The 26,905-nt window shown below is 40.6% G+C and overlaps 2 protein-coding genes, 1 non-coding gene and 1 pseudogene across 6 annotated transcripts in view; 2 read left to right on the top strand and 2 right to left on the bottom strand.

Moving 5' to 3' along the window:
• The window catches only part of HERC3 (HECT and RLD domain containing E3 ubiquitin protein ligase 3), a 124,283-nt gene extending 100,453 nt beyond the window's left edge, over window positions 1–23,830 (top strand). For all 4 annotated transcript variants that reach the window (XM_045079375.1, XM_045079374.1, XM_045079373.1 and 1 more), the window contains 3 exons: window positions 19,582–19,765; window positions 19,995–20,097; window positions 22,109–23,830. In XM_045079375.1, coding sequence (XP_044935310.1) covers window positions 19,582–19,765; window positions 19,995–20,097; window positions 22,109–22,317 — 496 coding nt within the window. In that variant the 3' untranslated portion in view covers window positions 22,318–23,830. The remainder of the gene's footprint in view (window positions 1–19,581; window positions 19,766–19,994; window positions 20,098–22,108) is intronic.
• On the bottom strand, window positions 1,282–3,290 carry NAP1L5 (nucleosome assembly protein 1 like 5). The gene has a single exon (XM_013058079.2). The coding sequence runs from the start codon at window positions 3,168–3,170 to the stop codon at window positions 2,592–2,594; it is 579 nt and encodes a 192-aa protein (XP_012913533.2). The 5' UTR covers window positions 3,171–3,290; the 3' UTR covers window positions 1,282–2,591.
• LOC123391882 lies at window positions 12,629–12,719 on the bottom strand (annotated as a pseudogene).
• On the top strand, window positions 18,397–18,490 carry LOC123391887. Its single transcript, XR_006606571.1, has one exon. It is a non-coding gene; the product is annotated as a small nucleolar RNA SNORD21 (small nucleolar RNA).
• Window positions 23,831–26,905: the final 3,075 nt, after the last annotated feature.

The following is a 26,905-nucleotide window of genomic DNA, read 5'->3' as shown; positions in this document are numbered from 1 at the left end:
ATCCAGTTTGGGTTTTGATTTGAAGTGTGATAAATTAAAGGTTACTTTGGGAAGAATGAACACTTTTGTGCTATTTAGTCTTACCATCCAAAAGCCTGTTTTAATTTCTGATTTTGTTTTTCCTTTTCACATAAGATTACACATATTTTTTATTAGAGGTTGTTTTTTTTATATTTTGATTTCTTATTTCTATTGTGAAAAGTCTTTCCATGTGTTTTGACCATTATTGGTACCTAGAAATGGTTAATAGTTTTTATATATTTATATGGCAACTGGTCATTTGCTCAGATCTATTCAATAATTTTCAGTTGATTCTCTTGGGTTTTCTATATATAACTATCTGCCTGCAAAAAAATTTTTCCCCAATAATTACCTTATTTGTTTTATTCATTTTTGCTTCTTTACTAGATAGACCTAGAAGAATATTAAAGGAGTCTCTTATTCCTAGAGATAAGAAATATTGAATTTTATTAGTTTTTGTTTCCATGAAGATAATCCAATGATTAAGATAATTATTGACTTCTTATATAATACGTTATTTTGATTTTCCCTTTTGGTTGCCTGGCCCTAATGATGATTAATAGTACATTAAGGTTTAACTCTGCTATTGCAATAAGCAACAGGTCAGAGCTGCCTGCCAGTCCTTAAGGTAAAGCAGCATAATTTCACGTTTGCATAATTTTAACCCTTAAGAGAAATGGAAGAAAATCCATCTGAGTTTTTAATTTTTAAGGGTGGGGTCCTTAATTTTTAAATTATTTTGCTTCATTCAAGATGCCCAGATATTAACTTGAAGTAGCCTTTTTTGGATATGCATAATATCATATTGAAAGTCTTTTATCTCTTCTGGGAGGAAATCAAAATCTGATTTTATATTGAGGAAACCAAAATGAGATAGGTTATTGAATTTCCTGTTTCTGAATTAAAGATGACATTCTTCTCTGATGAGGAATCATAAACAAGAATATAATGATGTCCATCCCCCCTCTTTTTGTACCTGGGAAGGGAAGGAGGATTGAATTTCCAATCAGTGTCTTTATGTTTCATGTAATAAAAAAATAATAAAATAATAGCTGAAATTTCTTGAGCACTGAGTGTGTGTCAGATACTATCCTGTAGACTTTGTGTATTAACTGACCTCTTCTCCATAATTGTGAGGAAGGGGCTATTATTACCCCTTTTATAGGAGAAACTGAAACAGACCGACTGAATTGCTTAAGGTTCATTGCTTATAGGGGCAGAGCTGGGATTTGATTGCAAGAAGGCAGAGTATTTGAGTCCTTTTGTTTTTTAAAAATACTGTTTTATTAACACTACAGTGGTAAACAACTTTGTTTCTTTTTAGATCACTGAGTCACACAAAATTCAAAACCCACAAAGAAGCTAAGAGTTTTTACATTTAACGTGTCCTTCCTTAAAATCCTTAACTGTATACCAGTCTGTCCTCAAGCAGTACAATTTGAATATGCACCATTTTTTAATTTAATATGTCACATTTACATAGCAAAATAATGAAGGCACAGCTAATACAAGCAAACTTAAACCCTTCTACTTCTGAGCTGGGGGTGGGGACACACACTTGGATTGGTTCTTCAAGTATTTATTTTTTCCAAACATTAGCTTCATTGAAGAGTTCTGATAATTTTCACAGCTACATTCTAAAAGCTACATGACAAAGACGACTTCACAAGGATCAAACTACATAACACTGAATACATGCTTTACAGGATTTGCTACATTCTACATCGTTTCAAGTAAATTAATATTTCTAGAATGCTAGGTAAAGGGATTTAATACTTAAACATTTGGGGTTTTTTTGTTTGTTTGTTTGTTTTTACACCTTTGTAAATAGACACTACCAAGAGAACACATAAACATGAGACTGTAAATAACAAACACATATGTTGACAGTATTATACAGGTTATACACCCTCCTTCTCAGAACCATGTTGCTTGTTTAAACTCAAATATTCAGAACATTCTTTAGAATTTGAAATGGCAGTTTTCCAGGCCTCATTAAACAGTACTGTCATGATCTCCATCACAGGCTTCCAGGATTCCATCACTCTTCTCCGAAGTGTAAAGCTGATGGGTTACAAAAGCAAAGTCTTAAAGATGAGATTCTTCTGGGTTCTGTTTTTTCTGCACTGGAAAATGTCCGGACTAAAGAAACTGAAGAGTTAAGCATTGAGAACATGTTCAGTCTTGGTCTGGGTGTTCTGTGTGTAGTGTGATGACAGTGGAATGAACAGGTTTCAAAGTGACATTCTTTACTTCACATCTACTTGACACCCTTAATAAGTCTCAGTTGCAGTCCGTGCAGAAGAGATCATGAAAAAAAAAATCATTTTAAATATAACTTGTTTTCTTCAACACCTTTTGATATATTTATTGTGTTCAAAATGAAAAATTTGAAACGGGCTGGCCAGGATCTGATTGCTTCAATTTACTATACTTTTAGGTAAGAACGCCAGAATTGATTACATTGTATTTTGGTCCCAAACCTGAGCCTTATTAAGTCCACCAATATTGAAAAAAAAAATAGTGGTTTTGTTTCCGTCGTCATTCTCCTCCTCAATCTCTGCCCCCGCTTATTTCTTGGCGTCATCAGGCACTGCAGAGTGGGGACCCTCATCTTTGGCCGCCGCAGCCTCTGCAGCAGCCTCCTCCTCCTCCTCCTCCTCCTCTTCCCCCTCCTCCTCATCCTCGTACTCTTCCTCGTCGTCGTCCTCCTCCTCCCCCTCCAAGGTCCATGCACACCCCTCCATCTCACCGGTGAGCTCCTGGATCTTGGCAAGTAGGGGCTTATAGATGTCGTTATACTTTTTTTCCAGAGCCTGAAATTCCTTATCAAATTTGGCTTCTATCTTATCGCATCGCTTCTGCAGCTTTTTGAGGGCCAGGACTCGGCATTTCACCGAATTAGGCAGGCTCTCGATAAAGTCATTTTTAGGCTTTGGTGCATTCTCCGCGGGGGTCTGGGGCTCCTCCGCCGTCTGACCGGCCGCGCTGTCGGAGTCCCCAGCCGCGCTGTCAGAGTCTCCCCCCTGCGCTCCGCCTTCCGCCATTACCTCCTCCGCCGCCGCGGCCGCCTCCGCTGCCGCCGCCGCTGCCGCCGCCGCCGCCGCCTGGCTTGGCTCCGCGGGCCCCTGGTTTTCCGAGTCAGCCATGATACCGGGGAAGCTGCAGAGGTCTAGGGTGGCTCCCGCAGAGACCTGCACCCGAGCTGCACCAGCGAGATCTTGCGGATGCGGCAAGTGGCGGTGACGTCGGCCGCGGCAGTGACGTCGGCCGCGGCCCCGCCCTTTTCTCGCCCGCCCTAGACTGGCTCCCTGCGATCAGCTGACGGCCTTGCCCCCCACACTGCGCCAGCCTCCCCCTGTTGCTACCCTGCCATCCTCCCTAGCACTGCAGCTGACGTCAAAACCGGTGTCTTGGATACCCTGCCCCCCATCCACCCACATACCTGTCCCCCTCACCCCCCGTAGAGCTGGGCTGGGAATGGCAGCAGGTGTCCAAGGCCCCTTCCTAGGAACTGCTCGGATGGCCTCAGCCTTTTTTACTTTGCTCCTCTAGCCCACTGCGGTCCTTCTGTACAGCGGTCAGTACATCTGTCCTGGCCTTTGTCTGCATGACCCATGCGGGCGTTGGTCTGGTGTCGCAGGCTTACTCTTGTGGAGTCAGCTTTGTCACCTTTCTGATGCCTGCGAATTCCTTTCCAGAAAGCGAGGGCATGGCAGAGCAGACTCCCTTCTACTGCTTCGGGGAGCTGGGTGCACGTGTGTGGAGAGGGCCGCCTGTATGTCCACATGCCCACTCAGCAGCCCTGGTTGGTCCTTCCTCGGCTTAGTGGCATGTATATGCGGGGCAAGGTCTCTTAGCGAGAAGGACCTCGGAGCAGTTTTGGAGCCATTTGGATAGGAAATGTCAGGACCCTTGGTATTCTGGAGTATGTTCTAGAAGGTCCCTCAGACTCTTTGGCCTGAGGACAGGAATAAAGCTGGAGGCAGGTGGAAGAAAAGCAAGTCCTTCTAATGCCTGGCGTCCAGGGCAAGGGCCGCGTCTTCTCCATGTTAAAGCGTGTGTTAAGGAGCGCTGTTCACCGGGGACACGGAGACGCTCCTGTGTGCTACAGACATGGGCCCCCAAGGCTCTCCACAGTTCAGCATCTGCTTTGTGGTCTTGCTGGTGATTTGTATCTGAGAACGTTTAAAAAAAGAAAGAAAAAGAAAAATTTCTCTTAAAAAAAGAGAAATCTCCTCTAATAGCAAAGTGAGTCCTCGTTTTATTTCACTTCCTTATCTTGCTTGTAAGACCCAATGATAGCTTCTTGAATAAGGATGAGGGCTCATATTTTAGGTATGGAAGAAGACATGATCCTTCCAGGGATTCCTTAGGAATGTTTTCAAATTCAGTGTTATTGATTCAAATGTTTGTCTTTCACTATATTGGGACTTACTGAAGCTCTTCCATATGCTCTTCCAAGCATATGAATGTTAAGAAATTACTTCCCCAAGTACATTTGGTGTTATCTTATGGTTTATAAGAATATTAAATTATCTACTAATATGTAAAGCACTTAGTGTTGACACATAGCAAGCACTTAATGTGTTTCAGTGTTTTTTTTTTTTTTTACAAATGACATTCATTAATATGCAAGAATAACCTGCAATAATACTCCCTTTTAAAAGGACATTTTAGTGCCCTTCCCCAAAGAAAGGAACCATTTACAAAATGCCTGATATATTCCAAATAGCAAACATTCTAGGTTTTTTTATTTATGTATTTGTGATTCTTGTTTTCTATTTTACTTTCTTAATTCTGCTGCACATAATTACTTTCCCTTTTTTGTTACCATTTGTAGCGACTAGGTTTTATTGTTAGGCTGGTATTTTAGTTTTAGCTCTGTGGGAATGTAATGTGATAACACATCTATACTTAGTTGGCTGACACTATACATATTCTATATATCACCCATTGTTAGAAGGTGATCCCTTGAACTAAGAAGTCACGTTGAGATCAGAAAATGAAGCAGGCTACTTCAAACAGTTGACACAGAGTTTTATACAGGGTGACTTACTGGTAGGAGGATCAGGCAGAAGACAAGCCATGGTAGTTGCAGAGCCACTCTCCACAAAATCCAGACCTTCGTGCCCAGATTCTGGAGTGAGGAGGTGCACAGAAGGGCACTGTAGTGAGATTGAAGGGTTCGCATACACCTCAAAGGGCTTGCATGCAACTAAGTGCTAGCTAATCTTTAATTTGATCTTGTGATACTACTGGTGCATCAGGAAGGGGAAAGACCGTTTTATCTCTAACAGATTCATGGGAGGCCAAAGCGGGCCTCCCCAATCTGGGCCTTGGTGGGGAATTCTAGGGTGTGTATATATATATATATATATATATATATATATATATATTAATTTCCAAGGACCCTGAAATATGTAGCACCAAGAGTGGTCACAGCAAACATGAACAGATGGAGGGCCAAAGATGGAGTCCATCTTGTTAGCACTCCTGGCCCGTCTATTCCATTTATCATCTCTTGGTGGCTGCAAGTACCTTGAGGTTAGGAATGCTTTTTTACATTTTAAAGATAAGGAACTTAGAAGCAGAAAAATAAAGCAAAATAAATATTTTGTTAGTATATGTATTACTTGACTGGCAGAATCAGAGGCAGAAATGGGGCTTTCTAATGCCTATAGTGTAGAGGTTGTGACAGCCCAAATTTTAATAAAATCCATTTGACCTACTTGACTTGCTTGAAACAAATAGGATACGTTCACCTTTCAGGATGTTTATGTTGCTGTCTTTAAAAAACTTAAAATTTAGTGTTAAGCAGGCTACTTTTTTCAAATGTTCTGTTCTTTTGAGATATAATTCACAATATAATAAATAGATATATTTTGTGTATAATAAAAAAATTTAATTGTGTTAATTTATATGTAATAAAATTCACTTTGCTTTGGCAAGTACAGTGATGTAAACACTACACTAATTGAGATGTAGAACAGTAACATCATCCCAAAAAACCCTTCATAAGCCTTCCCTTAAGGTCCAGCCCTGGTGATCATGGGCCCCTCTCTAAAATTTTTTTTCCAGAATGTCCAGAAGCGGAAGCATATGTGTGTAGAGTTTTGAGTCTGGCCTTTTTCACACAGCATTATGCCTTTGAGATTCATCCATGATGTTGTGTACACTAGTAGTTTGTTCCTTTTCGTTACTGAGTAATATTCCCCTTTAGTTGTTTCTCATTTTTTGTGATTACAAAAAATGCTACAGTGAATATGTTTTTATTTCTTCTGGTTATGTACCTAGAAGTAGACCTGTTTAGTCATATGGTAAATGTATATTTAACTTTTTAAGAAAGTTCCATAGTTTTCCAAAGTGACTATACCATTTTGCTTTCACACCACAAGGTATGAGTTAAATTACTCTACATTGTCAACAGCATTTGGTATCATTGGGCTTCTCCCCTCACCCCTCCAATCTAATAGGTGTGTGTAGTAACCTTAATGGCTAATGATGTAGAGTATCTGCCAATGTATGTATGTGCCATTCATAGATGTTCTTTGATGCAGTGTCAGTTTATATCTTTTGCCCACTTTCTGAGTTTTTTTGTTTTCTTATTTTTAATTGGTTTTACATATTCTAGATACAAGTCCTTGTGAAATACTTTCTTCCAGTCTATGGCTGTCTTTTTCTTTAAAAAAAACCAGAAATTCAAAATTTTGATAATTTTTTTTTCTTTTATGGATTGGGTTTTTGGTGTCATGTTAAGAGATCTTTGCTAAATCCAAGACAGTAAAGATTTGTTCCTATGTTTTCTTTCTTTCTTTCTTTCTTTCTTTCTTTCTTTCTTTTTTTTTTTTTTAAGATTTTACTTATTTGACAGAAAGAGAGAGAGCATGCACACAAGTAGAGTGGAGGGCAGAGGGAGAGGAAGAAGCAGACTCTCTGCTGAGCAGGGAGCCCGATGCAGGGCTTTATCTCAGGATCCTTGGGATCATGACCTGAGCCAAAGGCAGCCCCTTAGTGGACTGAGCCACCCAGGCATCCTTCTTTCTTTTATTTTTTGTTTAAATTCAGTTTATTAACATATAATGTATTATAAGTTTCAGAGGTAGAGTTCAGTGTCTCATCATTGCATATAACACCTAGTGCTCTTTATATCACATGCCCTACTTAATGCCCATCAATCTGTTACCCCATCCTCCCACTTCCCTCCCCTCCTGCAACCCTCAGTTTGTTTCCTATGATTACGAGTCTCTTATGGTTTGTCTCCCTCTCTGATTTCAGCTTATTTTATTTTTCCCTTCCTTCCTCTGTGCTCTTCTGTTTTGTTTCTTAAATTCCATTGTATGAGTGAAATCATATGATAATTGGCATTCTCTGATTGACTTAATTCGGTTAGCACAACACCCCTAGTTCCATCCACATTTTTGCAAATGGCAAGATTTCATTTTCTTTATTATTTTTTTAAAGATTTTATTTATTTATTTGTCAGAGAGAGTGAGCACAGGCAGACAGAGTGGCAGGCAGAGGCAGAGGGAGAAGCAGGCTCCCTGCTGAGCAAGGAGCCCAATGTGGGACTTGGTCCCAGGACACTGGGATCATGACCTGAGCCGAAGGCAGCTGCTTAACCAACTGAGCCACCCAGGCGTCCCAGGATTTCATTTTCTTTCTTTCTTTCTTTTTTTTTTTAAAGACTTTATTTATTTATCTGACAGAGAGAGATCATAAGTAGGCAGAGAGGCAGGCAGAGAGAGAGAGAGGAGGAAACAGGCTCCCCGCTGAGCAGAGAGCCCGATGCAGGACTCGATCCCAGGACCCTGAGATCATGACCTGAGCTGAAGGCAGCGGCTTAACCCACTGAGCCACCCAGGTGCCCAGGATTTAATTTTCTTGATGGCTGAGTAATATTCCTGTGTGTGTGTGTGTGTGTATCCCACATCTTCTTAATCTATCCATCTGCTGTTGGACATATGGGCTCTTTCCATAGTTTGGCTATTGTGAACATTACTGCTATAAACATTGGAGTGCAGGTGTGTCTTTGGATCACTATATTTGTATCTTTGGGGTATATGCCTTGTATTGCAATTACTGGGTCATAGGGGAGCTCTATTTTCAACTTTTAGAGGAATCTCTGTACTGTTTTACACAGTGGCTACAACACCACTGCATTCCTACCAGCAGTGTAAGAGGGTTCCCCTTTCCAACATTTGTTGTTTCTGGTGTTAATTTTAGCCATTCTGACTGGTGTGAGGTGGCATCTCATTGTGGTTTTATTTTGTATTTCCCTGGTGATGCTGAGTTGTGTTGAACATTTTTTCATGTCTGTTGACCATTTGGATGTTTTCTTTGAAGAATTGTCTGTTCATGTCTTTTGCCCATTTCTTGATTGGATTATTTGTTCTTTGGGTGTTGAGTTTGATAACTTCTCTACAGATTTTGGATACTAACCCTTTATCTGAGCAAACATTTGCAAAAATCATCTCCCGTTCTGTCAGTTGGCTTTTGGTTTTGTCAGCTGTTTCTTTTGCTTTGCTGTGCAAAAGCTTCTTCTTTTTTTTTTTTTAATTATATTTTAATTTTTTTCAGCGTAACAGTATTCATTATTTTTTTCACCACACCCATGCCCTCTCCAATACCCACCACCTGGTTCCCCCAACCTCCCACCCCCCACCCTTCCAAAACCCTCAGATTGTTTTTCAGAGTCCATAGTCTCTCATGGTTCATCTCCCCTTCCAATTTCCCTCAACTCCCTTCTCCTCTCCAACTCCCCTTGTCCTCCATGCTATTTGTCATGCTCCACAAATAAGTGAAACCATATGATAATTGACTCTCTCTTCTTGACTTATTTCACTCAGCATAATCTCTTCCAGTCCTGTCCCTGTTGCTACAAAAGTTGGGGGCATCACGTTACCTGATTTCAAGCTTTACTACAAAGCCGTGATCACCAAGACAGCATGGTACTGGCATAAAAACAGACACATAGATCAGTGGAACAGAGTAGAGAGCCCAGATATGGACCCTCAACTCTATGGTTAATTAATCTTTGACAAAACAGGAAAAAATATAGAGTGGAAAAAACAGTTTCTTCAATAAATGGTGCTGGGAAAACTGGACAGCTATATGCAGAAGAATGAAACTCGACCATTCTCTTACACCATACACAAAGATAAACTCAAAATGGATAGAAGACCTCAACGTGAGACAGGACTCCATCAGAATCCTAGAGGAGACATAGGCAGTAATCTCTTCGATATCAGCCACAGCAACTTCTTTCAAGATATGTCTCCAAAGGCAAAGGAAACAAAAGTGAAGATGAACTTTTGGGACTTCATCAAGATCAAAATCTTCTGCACAGCAAAGGAAACAGTCAACAAAACAAAGAGGCAACCCACGGAATGGGAGAAGATATTTGCAAATGACAGTACAGACAAAAGGTTGATATCCAGGATCTATAAAGAACTCCTCAAACTCAACACACACAGAACAGAAAATCATATAAAAAAATGGGCAGAAGATATGAACAGACACTTCTCCAATGAAGACATACAAATGGCTATCAGACACATGAAAAAAATGTGCAAAAGCTTTTTATCTTGAGAAGTCCCAGTGGCTCATTTTTGCCTTTGTTTTCCTTGCCTTTGGAAACATGTCTAGCCAGAAGCTGCTGCAGCCAAGGTCAAAGAGGTTGCTGCCTGTGTTCTCTTCTAGGATTTTATTGGTTTCCTATCTCACATTTAGGTCTTTCATCCATTTTGAATTTACTTTTTTATATGGTATAAGAAAATGGTTCATTTCATCCTTCTGCATGTGGCTGTCCAATTTTCCCAATACAATTTGTTGAAGAGACTGTTCTCCATTGGGTATTCCTTCCTGCTTTATTGAAGATTTTTGGACCATAGAGTTGAGGATCCATTTCTGGGCTCTCTATTCTGTTCTATTGATCTATGTGTCTGTTTTTGTGCCAGTATCATACTGTCTTGATAATTAGAGCTTTGTAATAGAGCTTGAAATCGGGCATTGTGATGCCACCAGCTTTGGTTTTTTTCTTCTTCAGCATTCCTTTGGCTATTCCAGGTCTTTTCTGGTTCCATACAAATTCTAGTATTATTTGTTCCAGCTCTAAGAAAAATATTGATGGCATTCTGATAGGGATTGCATTGATCCTATAGATTGTTCTGGGAATCATAGACATTTTGACAATATTTGTTCTTCCAATCCATGAGCATGGAACATTTTTCCATTTCTTTGTGTCTTTCTCAGTTTCTTTCATGAGTGTTTTATAGTTTTCAGAGTATAGATTCTTTGCCTCTTTGGTTAGGTTTATTTCTAGGTATCTTATGGTTTTTGGTGCAACTATAAAATGGGGTCAATTCCTTAATTTCTCTTTCTTCTGTCTCATTGTTAGTGTATAAAAATGCAACTGATTTCTGTGCATTGATTTGGTATCCTACCACTTTGCTAAATTCCTGTGTGAGTTGTAGCAATTTGGGGATGGTGTCTTTTGGGTTTTCCACATAAGAGATCAGGTCATCTGTGAAGACTGACTTCTTCTTTGACTTCTTCTTTGCCATTTTGAATGCCTTTTATTTCTTTTTGTTGTCTGATTGCTGAGGCTAGGACTTGGAGTAATACGTTGAACAACAGTAGTGATAGTGGACATTCTTGCCATGTTCCTGACCTTAGGGGAAAAGCTCTTAGTTTTTTCCTGTTGAGAATGATTTTTGTTGTGGGCTTTTCATATATGGTTTTTATGATACTGAGGGTATGTTCCTTCTAACCCTATGCTGTGCAGAGTTTTAATCGATAAAGGGAACTGTACTTTGTCAAATGCTTTTTTGCATCCATTGAGAGGATCATATGGTTCTCATCCTTTCTTTTATTGATGTGATATATCACATTAATTGATTTGTGAATGTCAGCTACCCTTGCAGCCCAGAAATAAATCTGACTTGGTCATGGTGAATGATCCTTTTAATGTGCTGTTGGATCCTATTGGCTAGTTAGTATCTTGGTGAGAATTTTTACATCCATGTTCATCAGGGATATTGCTCTATTATTCTCTTTTTTGGTGGGGTCTTTGTCTGGTTTTGGGATGAAGGTAATGCTGGCCTCATAGAAAGAGTTTGGAAGTTTTCCTTCCATTTCTATTTTTTGAAACAGCTTCAGAGAATAGGTACTGATTTTTCTTTAAATGTTCGGTAGAGTTCCCCTTGGAAGCCATCTGGCCCTGGACTCTTGTTGGGAGATTTTTGATTATTGCTTCAATTTCTTTGCTGGTTATTTATTTGTTCAGGTTTTCTGTTTCTGCCTGTTTCAGTTTTGGTAGTTTATACTCTCTAGGACTGCATCCATTTCTTTCAGATTGCCTAATTTGTTGGCCTGTAGTTGCTCATAATATGTTCTTAAAATTGTTGGTATTTCTTTGGTGTTGGTTGTGATCTCTCCTCTTTAATTCATGATTTTATTTATTTGTGTCCTTTATCTTTGCTTTTTGATAAGTCTGGCCAGGGGTTTATTGATCTTATTGGTTCTTTCAAAGAACTGGTTCCTAGTTTTGTTGATCTGTTCTGCTGTTCTTTTGGTTTTTGGTTCTTTGATTTCTGCTCTAATCTTTATTAATTCTCATCTCCTGCTGGGTTTGGGCCTTATTTGCTGTTCTTTCTCCAGCTCTTTTAGGTTTGGTTACATTCTATATTTCTTGTTTCTTGAGAAAGGCTTGTATTGCTATGTATCTCCCCTTGAGGCCTACCTTTGCTTTGTCCCAAAGGTTTTGAACAGTTGTGTTTTTATTTTCATTTGTCTCCATGAATTTTTTAAATTCTTCTTTAATTTCCTGGTTGACCCATTCATTCTTTAGTAGGGTGCTCTCTAGCCTCTGAGTATTTGAGTTCCTTCTAACTTTCCTCTTGTGATTGAGTCCAAGTTTCAAAGTATTGTGGTCTGAAAATATGCAAGGAATGATCCCAGTCTTTGGGTACCAGTTGAGACTTGATTTGTGACCTATATGTGATCTGTCTGGAGAATGTTCCATATGCACTAGAGAAGAATGTATATGCTTTTGCTTTAGGATGGAATGCTCTGAATATATCTGTGAGGTCCATCTGGTCCAATGTGTCATTCAAAGCCCTTGTTTCCTTGTTGATCTTCTGCTTAGATGATCTGTCCATTGTAGTCCATTGCAGTGAGGGGGGTGTAAAGTCCCCTAATATTATTGTATTATTATTATTATTATTAATGTGTTTCTTAAATTTTGTTATTAATTGGTTTATATGGTTGCTCCCAAGTTAGGAGTATAAATATTTACAATCGTTAGATTTTCTTGTTGGATAGACCCTTTAAATATGATATAGTATCCCTCTTCATCTCTGTTAGTCTGTGGTTCAAAATCTAATTTTTCTGATATAAGGATTGCTACTCCAGCTTCCTTTTGATGTCTTTTAGCATGATAAATTGTTCTCCACCTCCCTCATTTCAACCTGGAGGTGCTTTTGGGCTTAAAAGGAGTCTCTTATAGACAGAATATCAGTGGATCTTGCTTTTTTATCTAATCTGATACCCTGTGTCTTTTGATTGGAGCATTTAGCACATTTACAATAAAAGTATCCATTGAAAGAAAAATATGGGATGCTTCACAAATTTGTGTGTCATCTTTGCACAGGGGCCATGCTAATCTTCTCTGTATCATGTGCTACCGAAGTGAGCACCCGCACCTATGTTTTCTTCTAGAAGTTTTATAACTTTAAGTTTTAGATCGCGGTCCTTATTGAGTTAGCTTTTAATATGGTATGAGATGTATGGATATTATACTCTTTGCATATGGTATCGTGTTGATCCAGTACTATTTATTGAAAACACTGTCTGTTGAATTGCTTTTGCAAAATTGTTGAGAATTAAGTGACCATATTTGTGTGGGTTTATTTCTGGGCTTTCTGATTCTGTTGCATTGATTTATATGTCTGTCCTTTCACCAACACTACACTTGATAACTGTAACTTTATAATAAGTCATGAGATTAGCTAATGTTCAGTTCTCTAACTTTGTTCTTTTTTTTAAATTGTTTTGGCTCTTCTAGTTATTTCACCTTCCTATACTAATTTCAGAATCAGCTTAGCAAACTTTTTCAAAAACCCTTACTATAGTTTGAATTCAGACTTTTAAAAGCCACTGGCAATGGATATAGTACTTGCTCTTTCAAATTTATGTGTTTTAAAATGTCACCTCATTTAATACATTATATGTTAATTTAAAAAAATCACAGTTAAAGAAACTATATTAAAAAATAAGTCAAGTGATCAATTATGGGAAAGAAATTCTGTAACGAGGTGCTTACTGCTTAGTTTGTGCTGAAGGTTTGGGAAATCTGGGAAATAGATAAATGGGAAAAGAAATGACAATCTTTTTGATGGTTGGATGTCACATCATCTTTTCATTACTGTTATTTTCAGTATGTCAAATTGTATCTTAGGACTTTTTGGCACTTCACAGATATCTCTTAAATGGTCTCATTTTCTGGGCTTTATGGACTCGAGTATACAACTGGGACTGCTGTAACACAGAATTGTGAATACATGAGCTATCATGTTGTGAAACCTTGATCTCCGCATATTGTAATTTCGCATGTAGCTGTCACACTAGAAATGGAAGAATCAAGGCAGGGCAAAGAGAAGGCACTTAGGTGAAGTGATTGGGAGCACACGTCTGTATTCAGACATCTGGCTTCAAGTTCTGTCCCTACCCGGGTACTAGCTGTTTGTCTTGGATTCATTTCTGAAATTGGAATAATGACAATTTACTTGAAAATTTTTGAAAATGGAAAATAATTGAAAATTTATCTCTGTAGTCTCAAAAAGCTGTTGTCTTAAAATTTATGTGTATTTATTTTTATTGGGACATAATTCTCATACCATTCACTCAAAGGTAGTTTTGCATGTTCACCGAGATAGTGTGTATCTAAGAATTTATTGCTGTGACTAACACCTAATACACTCTGTAACTGTTAATGATCATTATAAAAGAAAAGGATGTGTTGAGAGCAATAGTGATTGACATATAGAGATTAGAGTCTCTGTTTGAGTTTGCTAGGGCTGATGTAACAATATTCCACACACTAAGTGGCTTAATGATTTCTTATCTCCATTCAAGAACAAAGTGTTGGTAAGGTTGATTACTTCTTGGCTTGCATATGGCCATCTTCTCCTTTTCTCTTTTGCATTGTCTTCCCTCTGTGCAGGTTTCTTTGTCCAAAATTTCCCTTCTTATAAGGACACCAGTCATGTTGGATTAGGGCTTGGCCTGATGACCTAATATTATCTTGATTACCTCTGTAAAGATCCTGTATCTAAATAAGATCACCTTTTGAGGTACTGGGGTTAGGACTTCAATATATGAATTTTAGGGGGACACAGTTCAACTTATATCACTCCATCCTCCAATTCCCAAAAGTCATGTCCTTCTCACCTATGGTCACCCTATTCCAACATCCCCGAAAGTCTTAACCTATTCCATCATCAACTCTAAGTCCAAAGTCTCATTCATGATGCTTAATTTTAGGTGTCATCTTGGCTGGGCTATGGGGTACCCAGATATTTGGTTGGATATTACTCTGGGTATGTCTGTTAGGGTGTCTGTGGATGAGGTTAACATTTGAATGGGAAGTTGAGTAAAGCAGATTGCTGTCCCTTATGTGCGTGGATCTCATCAGTTGAAGCCCTGAACAGAACAAAAAGGCTGAGTAAGAAGTAGTCCTCCTGTCTGACTGCCTTTAAGCTGGGACCTCAGTGTTTTCCTCCCTACAGACTGTAGCAGCAGCATCAACCCTTCCTGAGTCTCAAACCTGCTTGCCTTTGCACTAGTAGAATGACACCATTGGCTCTCCTGGCCCTGCAGCTTGCTGACTGCAAATCTCAGAGCTTGTCTGCCCACATTTATATACATGTATATGCACACACACGCACACACACCTACTGGTTTTGTTTCTCTGGAGAACCTTGGCTAATATATCATGTAAATACCATCTGAATCAGGTATGGGTGAGTTTGATTAATCCTGAGGTACAATCCTTCTACAGCTGCAAATACGATCATGGGCACAGGAATAGGATGGACATTCCCTTTGTAAAAGGGAGACATCAGGAGAAAAGAGGTCATAGGTCCCAAACAAGCCTTAAACCTAGCAGGGAAAATTTCACTAAATTTTGAGGCTTGGAGAATAATCCTCTTTAGGTCTAGGTTGTGTCCTCTGGCCCATGGGGCTGGCGATCTTGCTCCGGGAGGGGAAGTTACTGGCTAGTTCCTCCACCCATGCCCATGGCAGCAATGATAGGCTCACTGGACTCTGATTTGCCTTTGGGTCCATTTTTCCCTTTTCTTAAAAGGTAACACCCGTTTGCAACTGTTTGGTTCTTTAGGCTCATTTCATACCAGTAGATTCCCAGAGTCCAATAGCCTTCATTCGTTTTGTCCAGCTCTGCTGCTTTGGTGCACACTGGCAGTGTTTCTATTCTTGAGTTTAAAACAAAACAAAACAAAACACTTTGTTGGCTTCTCAGGCAGTTCTTGGGGGTCCAAGTGCATTTCTATTCCTAGCTTCTCCTGAGATGATTGGTAGGATTCCTGAATCCACATGCTTGATCTCATCAAATCATGGTTCAGCCATGCCCTTGGCCCTGTTTCCAGAGGGTGTTATCTGGATAGGCTTAAGAATTTTCCAAACCTTGAAGTTCTAATTCCTTTCTGCTTAACAATTCCTCCTTCAATTTACCCTTTCCTCTTTCATTTTACTCTGAGCAGTACAAAGAAACCAGACCACACACCTTGAGTACTTTGCTAGGCAATCTCCTGAGTCAAATATCCAAGTTTATCACTTAAATTCTCCAAAACACTAGAACATAATTTGGCCAAGTTCTTTGCCACTTTATGACAAGATTGCCTTTCCTCTAATTTCCAATAAATAACATGTTCCCCATTTCCATCTGTGACATCACCAGAAGCATTTTAATACTCATATTTCTTGCCAGATTCTGCTTATGATGCATGCTTATTTTCCGACAACAAAAGCTTTCTCTACAGCTCTCCTCTTTTCATTCTGAGCTTTCACCAGGATCTCCTTTGTCGTTTCTATCAACTGTCTCTTCAAGGCAGTTTAGGCTTTTTCTATCAACTGCCTCAAAACTCTGACACCTATATCCATTACCCAATTCCACAGCCATTCTACTTTTTGTGGGGGGGAGGGGGATGGGTTCTGTTTATTAAAATCCTGTTGCTCCTACTGGCCCTGTGTCCCGCCTCCATTCCTGTGGTTGGGGGGAAGGAAGGGCAACCTTTCCGCTGGTCCCCATCAGCCATCAGAGACCGGGGGCCACAGCTGCTCCTCCAGCAGGGCTATGGTGACCATGAGGCCACCCCCCAGCAGCAGCCCCATACCCTGCAGTAAGTAGCACATGGAGCATAGGGAGGGGCTCAGGAGGTCGAAGCAGGGCTGGTAGCCCTACATTTATAGGTAGTTGCTATTATAGTACCCACTTCCTGGTATGAAAATCTGTATTAGGCTTCTCCAGAAAAACAGAGCCAGTGGGAGATGTATATACATGCATATATACTTACACAGTTACACCCAGCTGTCCACGCACCCACTCACACATACACACACACACACACACACACACACACACACCCCAGGCTCACCCATACCCAATTTAGATGATATCTACATGATATATCAGGCTTCTCCAGAGAACCAGAACCAGTAGGGAGCAGTGTGTGCACACTTCATGTACATACGGGTGGGCAGACAAGGCCCAGGAGTGCAGTCAGCAGGCTGCAGACTCGGGAGAGCTAGTGGTTGTGGTTCTAGTGCAATGGCAGGCGGGCTGGAGGCTCAGGAAGGGCTGGTGCTTCTGGTAGGGTCTGCAGGCAGGAAAACAGTGCAGCCCCAGCTCCAAGGCCACATATATGTGTGTGTGTATATACATACATATATAGAGGAAAGAAAGACAAGAAAGAAAGATCCTTGGGTATCTGCCCATGTGATTGTGAGGCTTGCTGTTGGGAATGTTCAGAGTGGGCTGGCAGGCTGAAAATTCTGGCAGGAATGGAGGCTGCAGTGTAGATGCCAGAGTCTTTCCTCTTCGGAGGGTGTGGAGGACCTCAGGCTTTTGAGGCCTTCAGCTTATTGGATGAGGGCCTCCCACTTCATGAAGACTGATCGGCTTTACTCAATGTCTCCTGATACAGATGTTAATCCTATCTAAAAAATACCTTCACAGCACTGTCTTGACTGGTGTTTGCTTAAGTTAACTGATTACTGTAGCCTAGGCAAGTCGACATATACAATTAACCATCACCATCTATAATTAAAAAATCATGTTGATGGTGATTCTCTGAGGCAGTTGTACCAGGAAAGTCCTCTTAGTTTTATCCAGTGGGTTTTGAGAAAGTGGTCCATCAGGTGCGGTGTGAGAAACGTTGAGAATCTGTGGTAAAGATGTGTAAAAATCTTTCTGTGTTAGTAGCTTTTATTTTAAAAAACTGAACATTTACCCCATTTTAAAGATGAGAAAAGAGAGGCTTAGTAGTTAGCATAGAGGACATGGCAGAGCCTGGATTTGAATCCCTGTCTGCTTCACTGCTCCACTGTATGACATGCCTGGTGGCTAGTTAGGGGTGGTGGTCCTGGAAGAAGTGTTTTCTTAGAGGAAACAAGACGTTCAAGGGTAGTTGTATGAAGTACGATACTACAGTGAAGGATAAGTGGAAAGGAATCTGTCTTCATAATGTCAGATTTTTTTAATTTTTAGGAAAAAATTTTAAAATACAGAAAAGTACAGACTAAACTGACAGACCTCTTTGTGTCTATGAACCAGAGTCAATGGTGTTTGCCTCAGATTTTGTAATAAAACAATGACGGAGATTCCCGCGCCTCCTCTCACTCCCTTCCCGCTCTTCCAGCTTCCTTTCTCACACTGGCTAAACACTGATGAAGTTGATGCCTGTTCTTTCCGGTTTCTATACGTTTATAATGTGTGTATTAAGACCAATTAATTATAGCTTTCACTTTAAAAAATTACCCATTTCTTATGTACAGCATATGTAGAATTTCACACTTACAATAAACAAGATCTTATAGCCTTAAACCATATAATAATCATTGCTAATATTTACAAAGCAGCCTTGGTTCTAAGAACTTTACATGTATTAACTCATTATTTTTTGTAACAGTTCCTTGGGTTATGTACGCTTATTTTTCCCATTTTAAAGGTGAAGGGATTGAGGCACAGAGATTAAATAACTTACCCAAGGGTCATAAGATGTAAGTAGCAGAGCCACCACCTCTTGTAGTTAGTATTGTTACAAATGTAAAAAACAAAACAAAACAAAAAAAACCACTGAGCGGTGCCATCCCACTAACTGAGCAGTCAGTAGTTGGTCCTTTGGTTGCATCTGATGCAGTCTTGATTCAAGATGGGACTGATGGCAGGGAAAGAAAAATGTAAAAAAACAACTTACATAAATGCTGTCATAGTGTACTTAACAATCAGAAACTTGGGTTTCACTCAAACACTGATCTTGAGATTCTGTTCATTTGGATAAATACGGGCCTAGTTAACTCCATCAAAATGCTGTGCTTTATGGTTCCTATCTTATGGCCATACCATCTTTTTTTGGTCCATTCTCATATTAATGGATATTTAGTTTTGTGTCTTCCAATTCTCTGTATTACAAGAAAATGCTGCAGTGAACATCTGTGTATTTGTCTCGTGCACTCTCTCTGGGCCGCCCCCTGGTGGGGGAGTAGCTCAGTTAAAGGGTATTTACAGTTTCAGCTTTTTCCAGATGTTGGCAACTTATTCTCCCAGATGTTTACGTCTCAGTTCAGTTGACATCTCCCACTAGCGGAGACTGAATGCATACCGACGGTGGCCAGATTGTGTATACAAATAGAACTCTGACCTGCAGCCTGCAGACACGTGCCCAGGAAACCAGCCCCTTATCTACAGTAAGCAGCCCAGGAAGCTGGCTTGCTGTGAGTCTGACATGCAGGAAATCACTGTTTTAATTTGCATTTGACTGATTATTAATGAGCTGGAGCCCATTGTATAAGACAATCCTTTCCAGAAAGGAGTTAGGAAATTACCTTTTAGAATAGGTGAGGATTCCAGTAGCACATGGTTTAACTTTGCTTGTTTCTGAAGAGAAGGGAGAAAGCCTAGAATCGTTATCCCAGACTTTTTCTTTAAAGCAGACTTTTTCTGCTTTTTCTGCTTTTTCTTTAAAGCAGAAAAAGTCTGTATTTTTTTTCCAAACTAAATTTTAAGGAGGACAGTAAGCAAGATGAAAACGAGCTCCTCAGGTAAAATGGTTCCACCTGCCTGGCCTCCCCTACTTCCCGCCAGTCTCCCCTGTCCCCAGATCACCTGAGGCACTGGAGGAATCCTCGGGCTGGCTGGTAATCTCCGGGATGCCTCCTGACGTGAGAGTTTAATGAAATCCCATTTTTCATCTCTCTCCACCCCAGAACTTCTACAAGTTTTCGGGCTAACCATATTCTGTTTCTTTGGGCTTCTGGCAGGCAGGAGTTCGTGGATGCTTACGTGAATTACGTCTTCCAAATCTCAGTTCACGAATGGTACACAGCCTTCTCCAGTGGCTTCCTGAAGGTGTGTGGTGGCAAGGTGCTTGAACTCTTCCAGCCTTCCGAGCTGCGGGCTATGATGGTGGGGAACAGCAACTACAACTGGCAGGAGCTCGAAGAGGTGAGTAGGGACGGTTTTGTCTTTACCTCCGAGGAAGCAGCTGTGGCCTGCCAGGTGGGCCCAGAGCCTGGTCTCTTTCCAGGTGGTCTGTGGTTGAGGGGGCATTGGAGGTCTCCTAATCTCACTGGTTATTTCCTCCTCTCCACTGCAAACGGTGCACACAAATGTATGTCCTCTGTAATATTCTTCTTCTTTAAGATAGGATTTTCTCTTTGTCTCTTTTGGGCAGACTGCCATCTACAAGGGTGATTACTCAGCCACACATCCCACTGTGAAACTATTTTGGGAAACATTTCATGAGTTTCCATTGGAAAAGAAGAAGAAGTTTCTCTGTAAGTATCAGTCATGTTAACATAGTGCTTGTCCACGCGTTAGTGTTGCCTGTGGTGGAGGGTGATCTACCCCACAGGTCAAGGTCTTGTAAATGAAAAAGAGTAAGTGAAGGAAGTGTATTTCTACTTCTTGTCTTAATGAGACCTCAGGCAAACATAGGTGGTACTTCCTTATTTGATGCCTAATAGGATGTATTGCATGAAAAAAAGAAAAGAAGCATTTTGCTGATTTTCAGTTGCTTTTAAAATATTAGTTATCTTATATGTGAGTATTATGAAATATCACGTTGATAGAATCTAATTCGATTAACGTCCCTTATCTCTCTAGGCTTTTGAAAATTTTGCAGTGTCTGCTACAGATGTAACTGGGGAGATAGGATTTACAATAGCTTTATTGAGATAGGATCCACAGAGCATATAGTCCACCCAATTAAAGTATATGATTCAGTGATTTTTAGTATATTCACAGAGATTTGATCCTGTCAGTAATTTGTAGAACATGTTCATCACCTCAGAAAGACACCTTGAACTCAGTAGCAGTCATTCCCCATTTCCTCCTGACCTATCACCCCACCCGGCCCCCCTTACCATCTGTTTTCTGGCTCTGTGGATGTGCCTGTTTGGGACATGTCACATAAATGGAATCATACAAGATATGGCCCTTTGTGACTGGCTAGGGGACATTTGAGAAGGGTCATATATTTGGAAATGAGAATGAAGCCTAATTTATGTCAACACATTCAGCCTTTCAAAAATAGTTGTAATCTTTGTGTCTGTATATAATCGGGGTCAGAAATTTGCTAGTGAGTAGTATACAGTTTTTGTTTATATAAAATAAAACAATGTGCTTTGAAAGGCAGTCCCTTTTGCTTTATAAGCATGAGCATAGCTTAATATTAATGCAAGATGTACCCCCAGATTCTACTGCTCCCACCGAGTGAGGATGAGAGGAGGTAGCAGGGAGAGGGCAGGCTCATACAAGAATGCTTAAAAAAAAAAAGCCCTGCTTCTCCTCTCCCTAGTTCCATTGGCTCTTATGAACAGTGGTCTATAAGTTAAATGACAGGTTAAGGTTTGTCAAATGACAGGTTAAGGAGCTTGTAAGGCTCTACCAACCAAGAGGAGTGTAGCCATGGAGATTTGTTAGAAGAGTTTTTTCTGTTCAGAGATCATTAGACTTGTGGAAAGTTTTAGTAACTCTACAGATATTGGCAACAATGTTTATATACCACAGCCTCAGGTAATAGGTTTTTTGAAAGTGCTTCTTAACCAATGACTTTTTTGTAGTAATTCCAGCAATTTAACTCTGAGGTTATGTATTGCTAGAAAACATGGAAAGAGAGCTGCATTGGCCTCTTCCTCTCTCTCTCTCTTTTTTTTTTTTTTTTTTTTTGCCAAGTCACAGTGTGTTACAAGAGTGAAATGTCTAATACAACATCATTGTTACTCTTTTGGTTTAAGAAATTTAGGAAAAGGAGCCAACAGATACCAAATGGATATTCCCTAGCTCAGGAGGTATATACACACTAGACCCTTGGCCACAGGAGACTTTGAAGTCCCATAGATGATGGTCTTCTTCCTGGCTTTCCTCTGAGATAAGCTCTTTACCTACGTCAGGAATTCCCTTCCTCTCTGATTTTGTGAAAGCTCCTAACATTTATGAGGACATACATTTGAGGCCATTTTTAATTTGAGGGCATTTTAGGGCATCTTTCATTTAGATGGATGATTTGTGTCCATGTATATAATCAGGGTCTGAAATGAACTAATGAAAAACAGAATTTTTATCCATATAACACCCCGCCATCTGCCCCCAAGATTGAAATGCAGTCAGCCTCTTGCTTTGTAAGAATGAGCGTAGGTGAATATTCATGCCATCCATATTGGCACCTAGAAGTGTACTTCTCATGCGAGCCACAGGGTGTCATGCGGTCCTCTCCTTTCTGTGCGGGGCTGCAGAGAGAAGCTCCTGGACTGCGTAGCTGGTAATGGCCTTTCCCTTTCTCCTCAGTGTTCCTCACGGGCAGCGATCGCATTCCCATCTATGGCATGGCGAGCCTGCAGATTGTCATCCAGTCCACAGCCAGCGGCGAGGAGTACCTGCCCGTGGCCCACACTTGCTACAACCTTCTTGATCTCCCCAAATACAGCAGCAAAGAGATCCTGAGCGCACGGCTGACCCAAGCCCTTGACAACTATGAAGGGTTTAGTTTGGCTTGAGGCTCCACAGTGTGCCCCAGATTTCCCTCCCTTCCTCAGTGTCCACATGGAGGCCCATACAGAAAATCATGGGGAAGGGAGTTCTATTTTTTTATTGTCTGAATGGGTTGGGACTTTTGAATCCTGAACCTGGTTGATGTGTTTCTGGGCTTGTGAACAGGAAGCAACCTTTCTGAAAAATCAGGGGTTGGGGATGGGGGTGAAAAATTGGCATTTTTGTTTTTAAACCAAATTACCTAGTAGTGTTCCTTGCACTTGTGAATATGTTGCACTCTGCTGGGAAAAATGGCAGTGGCTTTTTAACCTCTCATTTCCCAAATGTCTCTCTTAGCCCTGCTCTTTCCTCACAGTGCTTCCTGTCCCTCTCGTTCCTCCGCAAGAATGATTTTGACTGATGCGCCCTTTCTCACCTGCACGTGCAGAACGGCTCCTCTCTCTGCAGACTTGGACATGCTCCTGGCTTGTTGCAGCCCTGCTCTAAGGACTAAGGAGGCAAGGACTACTTCAGAAAATCCCAAGTCCCACAAGCTGAATCTGGGTCCCTTCTTTCGTTAATTTGGCTGAACTCTTTTGAGAATTCATGGGAGCCTTTATGAACAGATTTTGCTTTAAAAAGAAGTTGTTGAGGGACTAGCAGCCTCTACCTGGCTCTGCCTATTCCTGGACCTGCTTAGAGATGTGCAAAGCAGCTCAGCATTATAGCTGAGCCAAATTTTATTTTGTTGTTCAGCCAAGTCCCTTCGACAATAAGGTGAGGTGATAGACCCCCTACTCCTTCAGTTATCTGGCTTTTGGAGCAAGTTGCATTACTTTTTTAAAGAGTATCTTCTCCAAGGAAAGTAGAATTAATAAATTTCTTGTTCTCTTTCCCTGTCAAATTATGCCCTCTGCCTCTTTCTCTTTCCTTCCTCTCCTTCCCTTTCTCTCTTACTCACTTCATCCCATTGTTTCCTGACTTAATGCTCCCTTCCTGTCCTTCTAGTGGATGCATGCAGTCTATTTTTTTAATTTCTATTTAAATTGCAAAATTTCTATTTTTTTTCCTTTTCCCTAATTGCTAACATTTAAGGACATTCTTTATTATGGGACTTTTGTTTATTGCATTTGAAATGTTTGTTTACAGTGGGATTTCGGGGGGGCATTGTGTTTAGAGCAAATATATGTATCAAAAATAACGACATGCTCAACCTACTTCATCATGGGATAAGAAAATTCTACATGATCAAAGAATCCATGTCAGCCTAATTTTAAATTCCTAGTCACTAGAGGAAAGACTTATTTATATAAAAGGAAGTATTTATGAACCATGATACAGCATCAGATCTCAATGAAGGATGTAGATTTTTGCTTTTCTTTTTGTTTTTAAAACTTATTTCAATTGCTAAATTGGTAGTTTTTTCAGTCTTTATAATACAAGATTAAAAAAAGATATACAGTTATATGAAATGTTTATTTTCTATGTGTGTGCATATAGTTCAATATTATGCAATAAATTTGGTGTTTTAACTTAAAATTATTTCTTATTGTATTTGCAGAATGGGTAGCTTGCTTTCAGTAGAAGAATGATCTACTCAAATAATAAAAGGTCAAATTTGGTTCCAGTCCTAATAAAGTAAGACCAAGCACTAGGGACATGGAGAAGGGAGCAGGTCAGGATAGCCCGAAGGGTGGAGGGGATTTCTGAAAGTTGTGATAGGTGAAAAGGCATTTCACGTGGAGGGGAGGGTTTAGAGAAGGACAGGAACAACTTGGAGAGCATCAGGGGAAATAGAATAATGGTAAGTAAGACGAAGGGAGGGGAAAGAAGGTAGCTTTGGGGCTGAGGAAGCAGGCTAAGCAAAGGAACTTGAGTTGGTAGCCACGCAGGATTTGTCGAAATGTTCAGAACTTTGGGGTGGGGGTAGGAGGCAGTGATAGGACTTACGACTGGTTTAAGAAGAAAACTGGATGGGGGTCCATTTGAAGGAATTAATCCTTCCCATTCTGAGAGCGGTGAGAGAGGTAGCAGTAGAAGAGTGCATTGCAAGAGGATCCAAAATGATAGAACAGAAGACCCTCATCTCTCCTTCTCCATGATCACAAGTCTATGCCAATCTGTACAGCAGTTCCTTCTGAAAAACAACTGAGGGCTGACAGAACAAATCCTGCACAGCAGGGGTTGGAGGGACCACGTAGACAACGACAGGAGACACGGTAACAAGAACCCCCAATTTTAATGCTGTGAACTGCACTGGGGAGGGAAGAGACTACTAAGGGACTATGAGCAGATTTTTCTGTCCTGGGACACAGAAAAACTGTGGCTTAAAAGGGCAACGAGAATATAAAGGAACTTACCCTCCACCAAACAGTGGGATGCTGGAGAAGCTAGGCAGTGCCAGTGTTTATGTTCCCCCTCCACCTTGATAGCACAGAAAGGAGCAGAGTCTGGGTTCCCTAGCCACCACACTGTCCTCAGCAAGCCCTGGATCCCTAGACCACATCAGCCCTGGCCACTCTGGGGCCACAGAAAAAAAAATAAAACATGGTTTCAGGAGCAACTAGAATATAAAGGAACCAGCCCTAAAGCTCTACCAGTGAGGGACCTGCAGAATGCACTCTGGGGTCTGAGAGGCAAAATAAAGAAATAGATAGATAGATAGATAGATAGATAAATATATAAAATTTGTTTATAAATTATATAAATTTATATATATTTACATCTCCCCTCCACCTTGATAGTGCAGATGGAAGCAGGATCTGGGCCATCCCCTAAAATAGACTGCACAAGGTGGCCCCAGTACAGCATATGCTGGGACACCCCTGAATGTCACCCACCGTAGCTACACCTCTCTCACCATGGTGCAAAGCATCCCAGAACACTCCAGGCCTGAACCTGTTTGGCTCAAGTTGTTTTGCCAGAACCCCTGGGGAAGGAGTGCCGCCAAGACCTCCCAGCCTGGCACACCTCAGCTCCGGTTATCACAGCTAGGTACCCCCAGGGTGGAGTACCCTGGGAGCCCTTTGCCCAAGTCTTCATCCACTCTGGCTCTGTCCTGTGCAGAGTGCCCTGAGAATCTCCCCCACTCCCCGCCTCCCCAGCTGTGACCATTTCAGCTGTAGCCATCCCACCAGGACTATCCCAGTGCTGAGTGCCTTAGAGCCCCAAGGCTGTACCTGCTATAGTTCTAGCCAGCTAACCAAAGTAAACAGGCATGGGCTGACCGTACACAAGGCCATTCCTTCAAGTCTTGGAAAAGCTGCTGTTCTGCCTAATTTGTAGAAATACAGAAAGTCAAACAAGATGAGACAGGAATGTGCTCCAAATGAAAAAACAAACCCTCAGAAAAAAAAATAAACAGAGATAAGCAACCTACCTGATAGTGTTCAAAGTAATGGGCATAACAATGGCTATTGGACTTCAGAGAAGAATGGATGAGTGGATTTTCAACAAAGAGATGGAAATTATACAGAGAACAATCAACATTGAGGAATACGATAGCTGAAGTGAAAAATACACCAGAGGGAATCAACAGTAGAATGAAGGATGCAAAGAATGGATCAGCAATCTGAAAGGGTAATGGAAAGCGTGTAAACTGAACATCGAAAAGAAAACAAAAGTGGACAGGTTAACAGATCTCTATGATAGTTTGAAGTGTACCAACTTGAATATTATAGAAGCCCCAGAAAGAGAAGGGGGTTGGGGAGAGGGAAGGAGACAAAAAGCTTACTTGAGTAATAGCTGAAAACTTCTCTCATCTTGGGAAGGAAATACATCCAGGATACACAGAAAACCCCAAATAAGATGAACCCAAGGAGATCCACACCAAGATACACTCTAATTAAAGTGTCAAAGATTGGGGCACCTGGGTGGTTCAGTGGGTTAAGACTTTGCCTTCGGCTCAGATCATGATCTCAGGGTCTTGGAATTGAGCCCCACATCGGACTCTCTGCTCAGCAGGGAGCCTGTGTCCCCCTCTTTCTCTGCCTGCCTCTCTGCCTACTTGTGATCTCTGTCAAATAAAATCTTAAAAAAAAAATAAATAAAGTGTCAAAAATTAAATACACACTCTTAAAAACAGCAAGAGAGAAACAACTAGTATATACAAGGGAAACCCCATGAGTTTATTAGATATTTTCAGTGGAAACTGCAAGCTAGAAGCAAGTGGCATGATATATTGAAAGGGCTGAAAGGAAAAAAACTACAACCAAGAATATTCTACATGACAAGATGATCATTCTCATCAGAATTGAAGAAGGGAAAAGGAGTTTCTCAGGCATACGTCAGATAAAGGAGTTCATTATCACTAAACCAGTATTACTAGAAATGTTCTAGGGAGTCTTTAAGTAAAAAAGGAAAAGGTCATAATTAGAAGAAAGAAAACTGTGAAAATAAAAACATGAGTAAAAGCAAACATGCCGTATAGGTACTATATTCAATCACTAAAAAAGCTAATGTGAAGGTTAAAAGACAAAAGTAGTAAAATCAATGACATTTAAGAAATTAGGGACTCACAAAACAAAAAGATGTAAAATATGACCTATAAATAAAGTGTGGATGTAAGGAGTAAAAATCTTGTTGAGTATTTGTTTAAACTTAAGTGACCATCAA

The sequence above is a fragment of the Mustela putorius genome, unplaced genomic scaffold (genome assembly GCF_011764305.1).
Source record: "Mustela putorius furo isolate JIRA1106 unplaced genomic scaffold, ASM1176430v1.1 tig00000382_pilon_pilon_pilon, whole genome shotgun sequence".
NCBI lineage: Eukaryota > Metazoa > Chordata > Mammalia > Carnivora > Mustelidae > Mustela > Mustela putorius.
The sequence above is the reverse complement of the archived record's forward strand: the minus strand, read 5'-3'. Positions and strand labels throughout refer to the sequence as shown.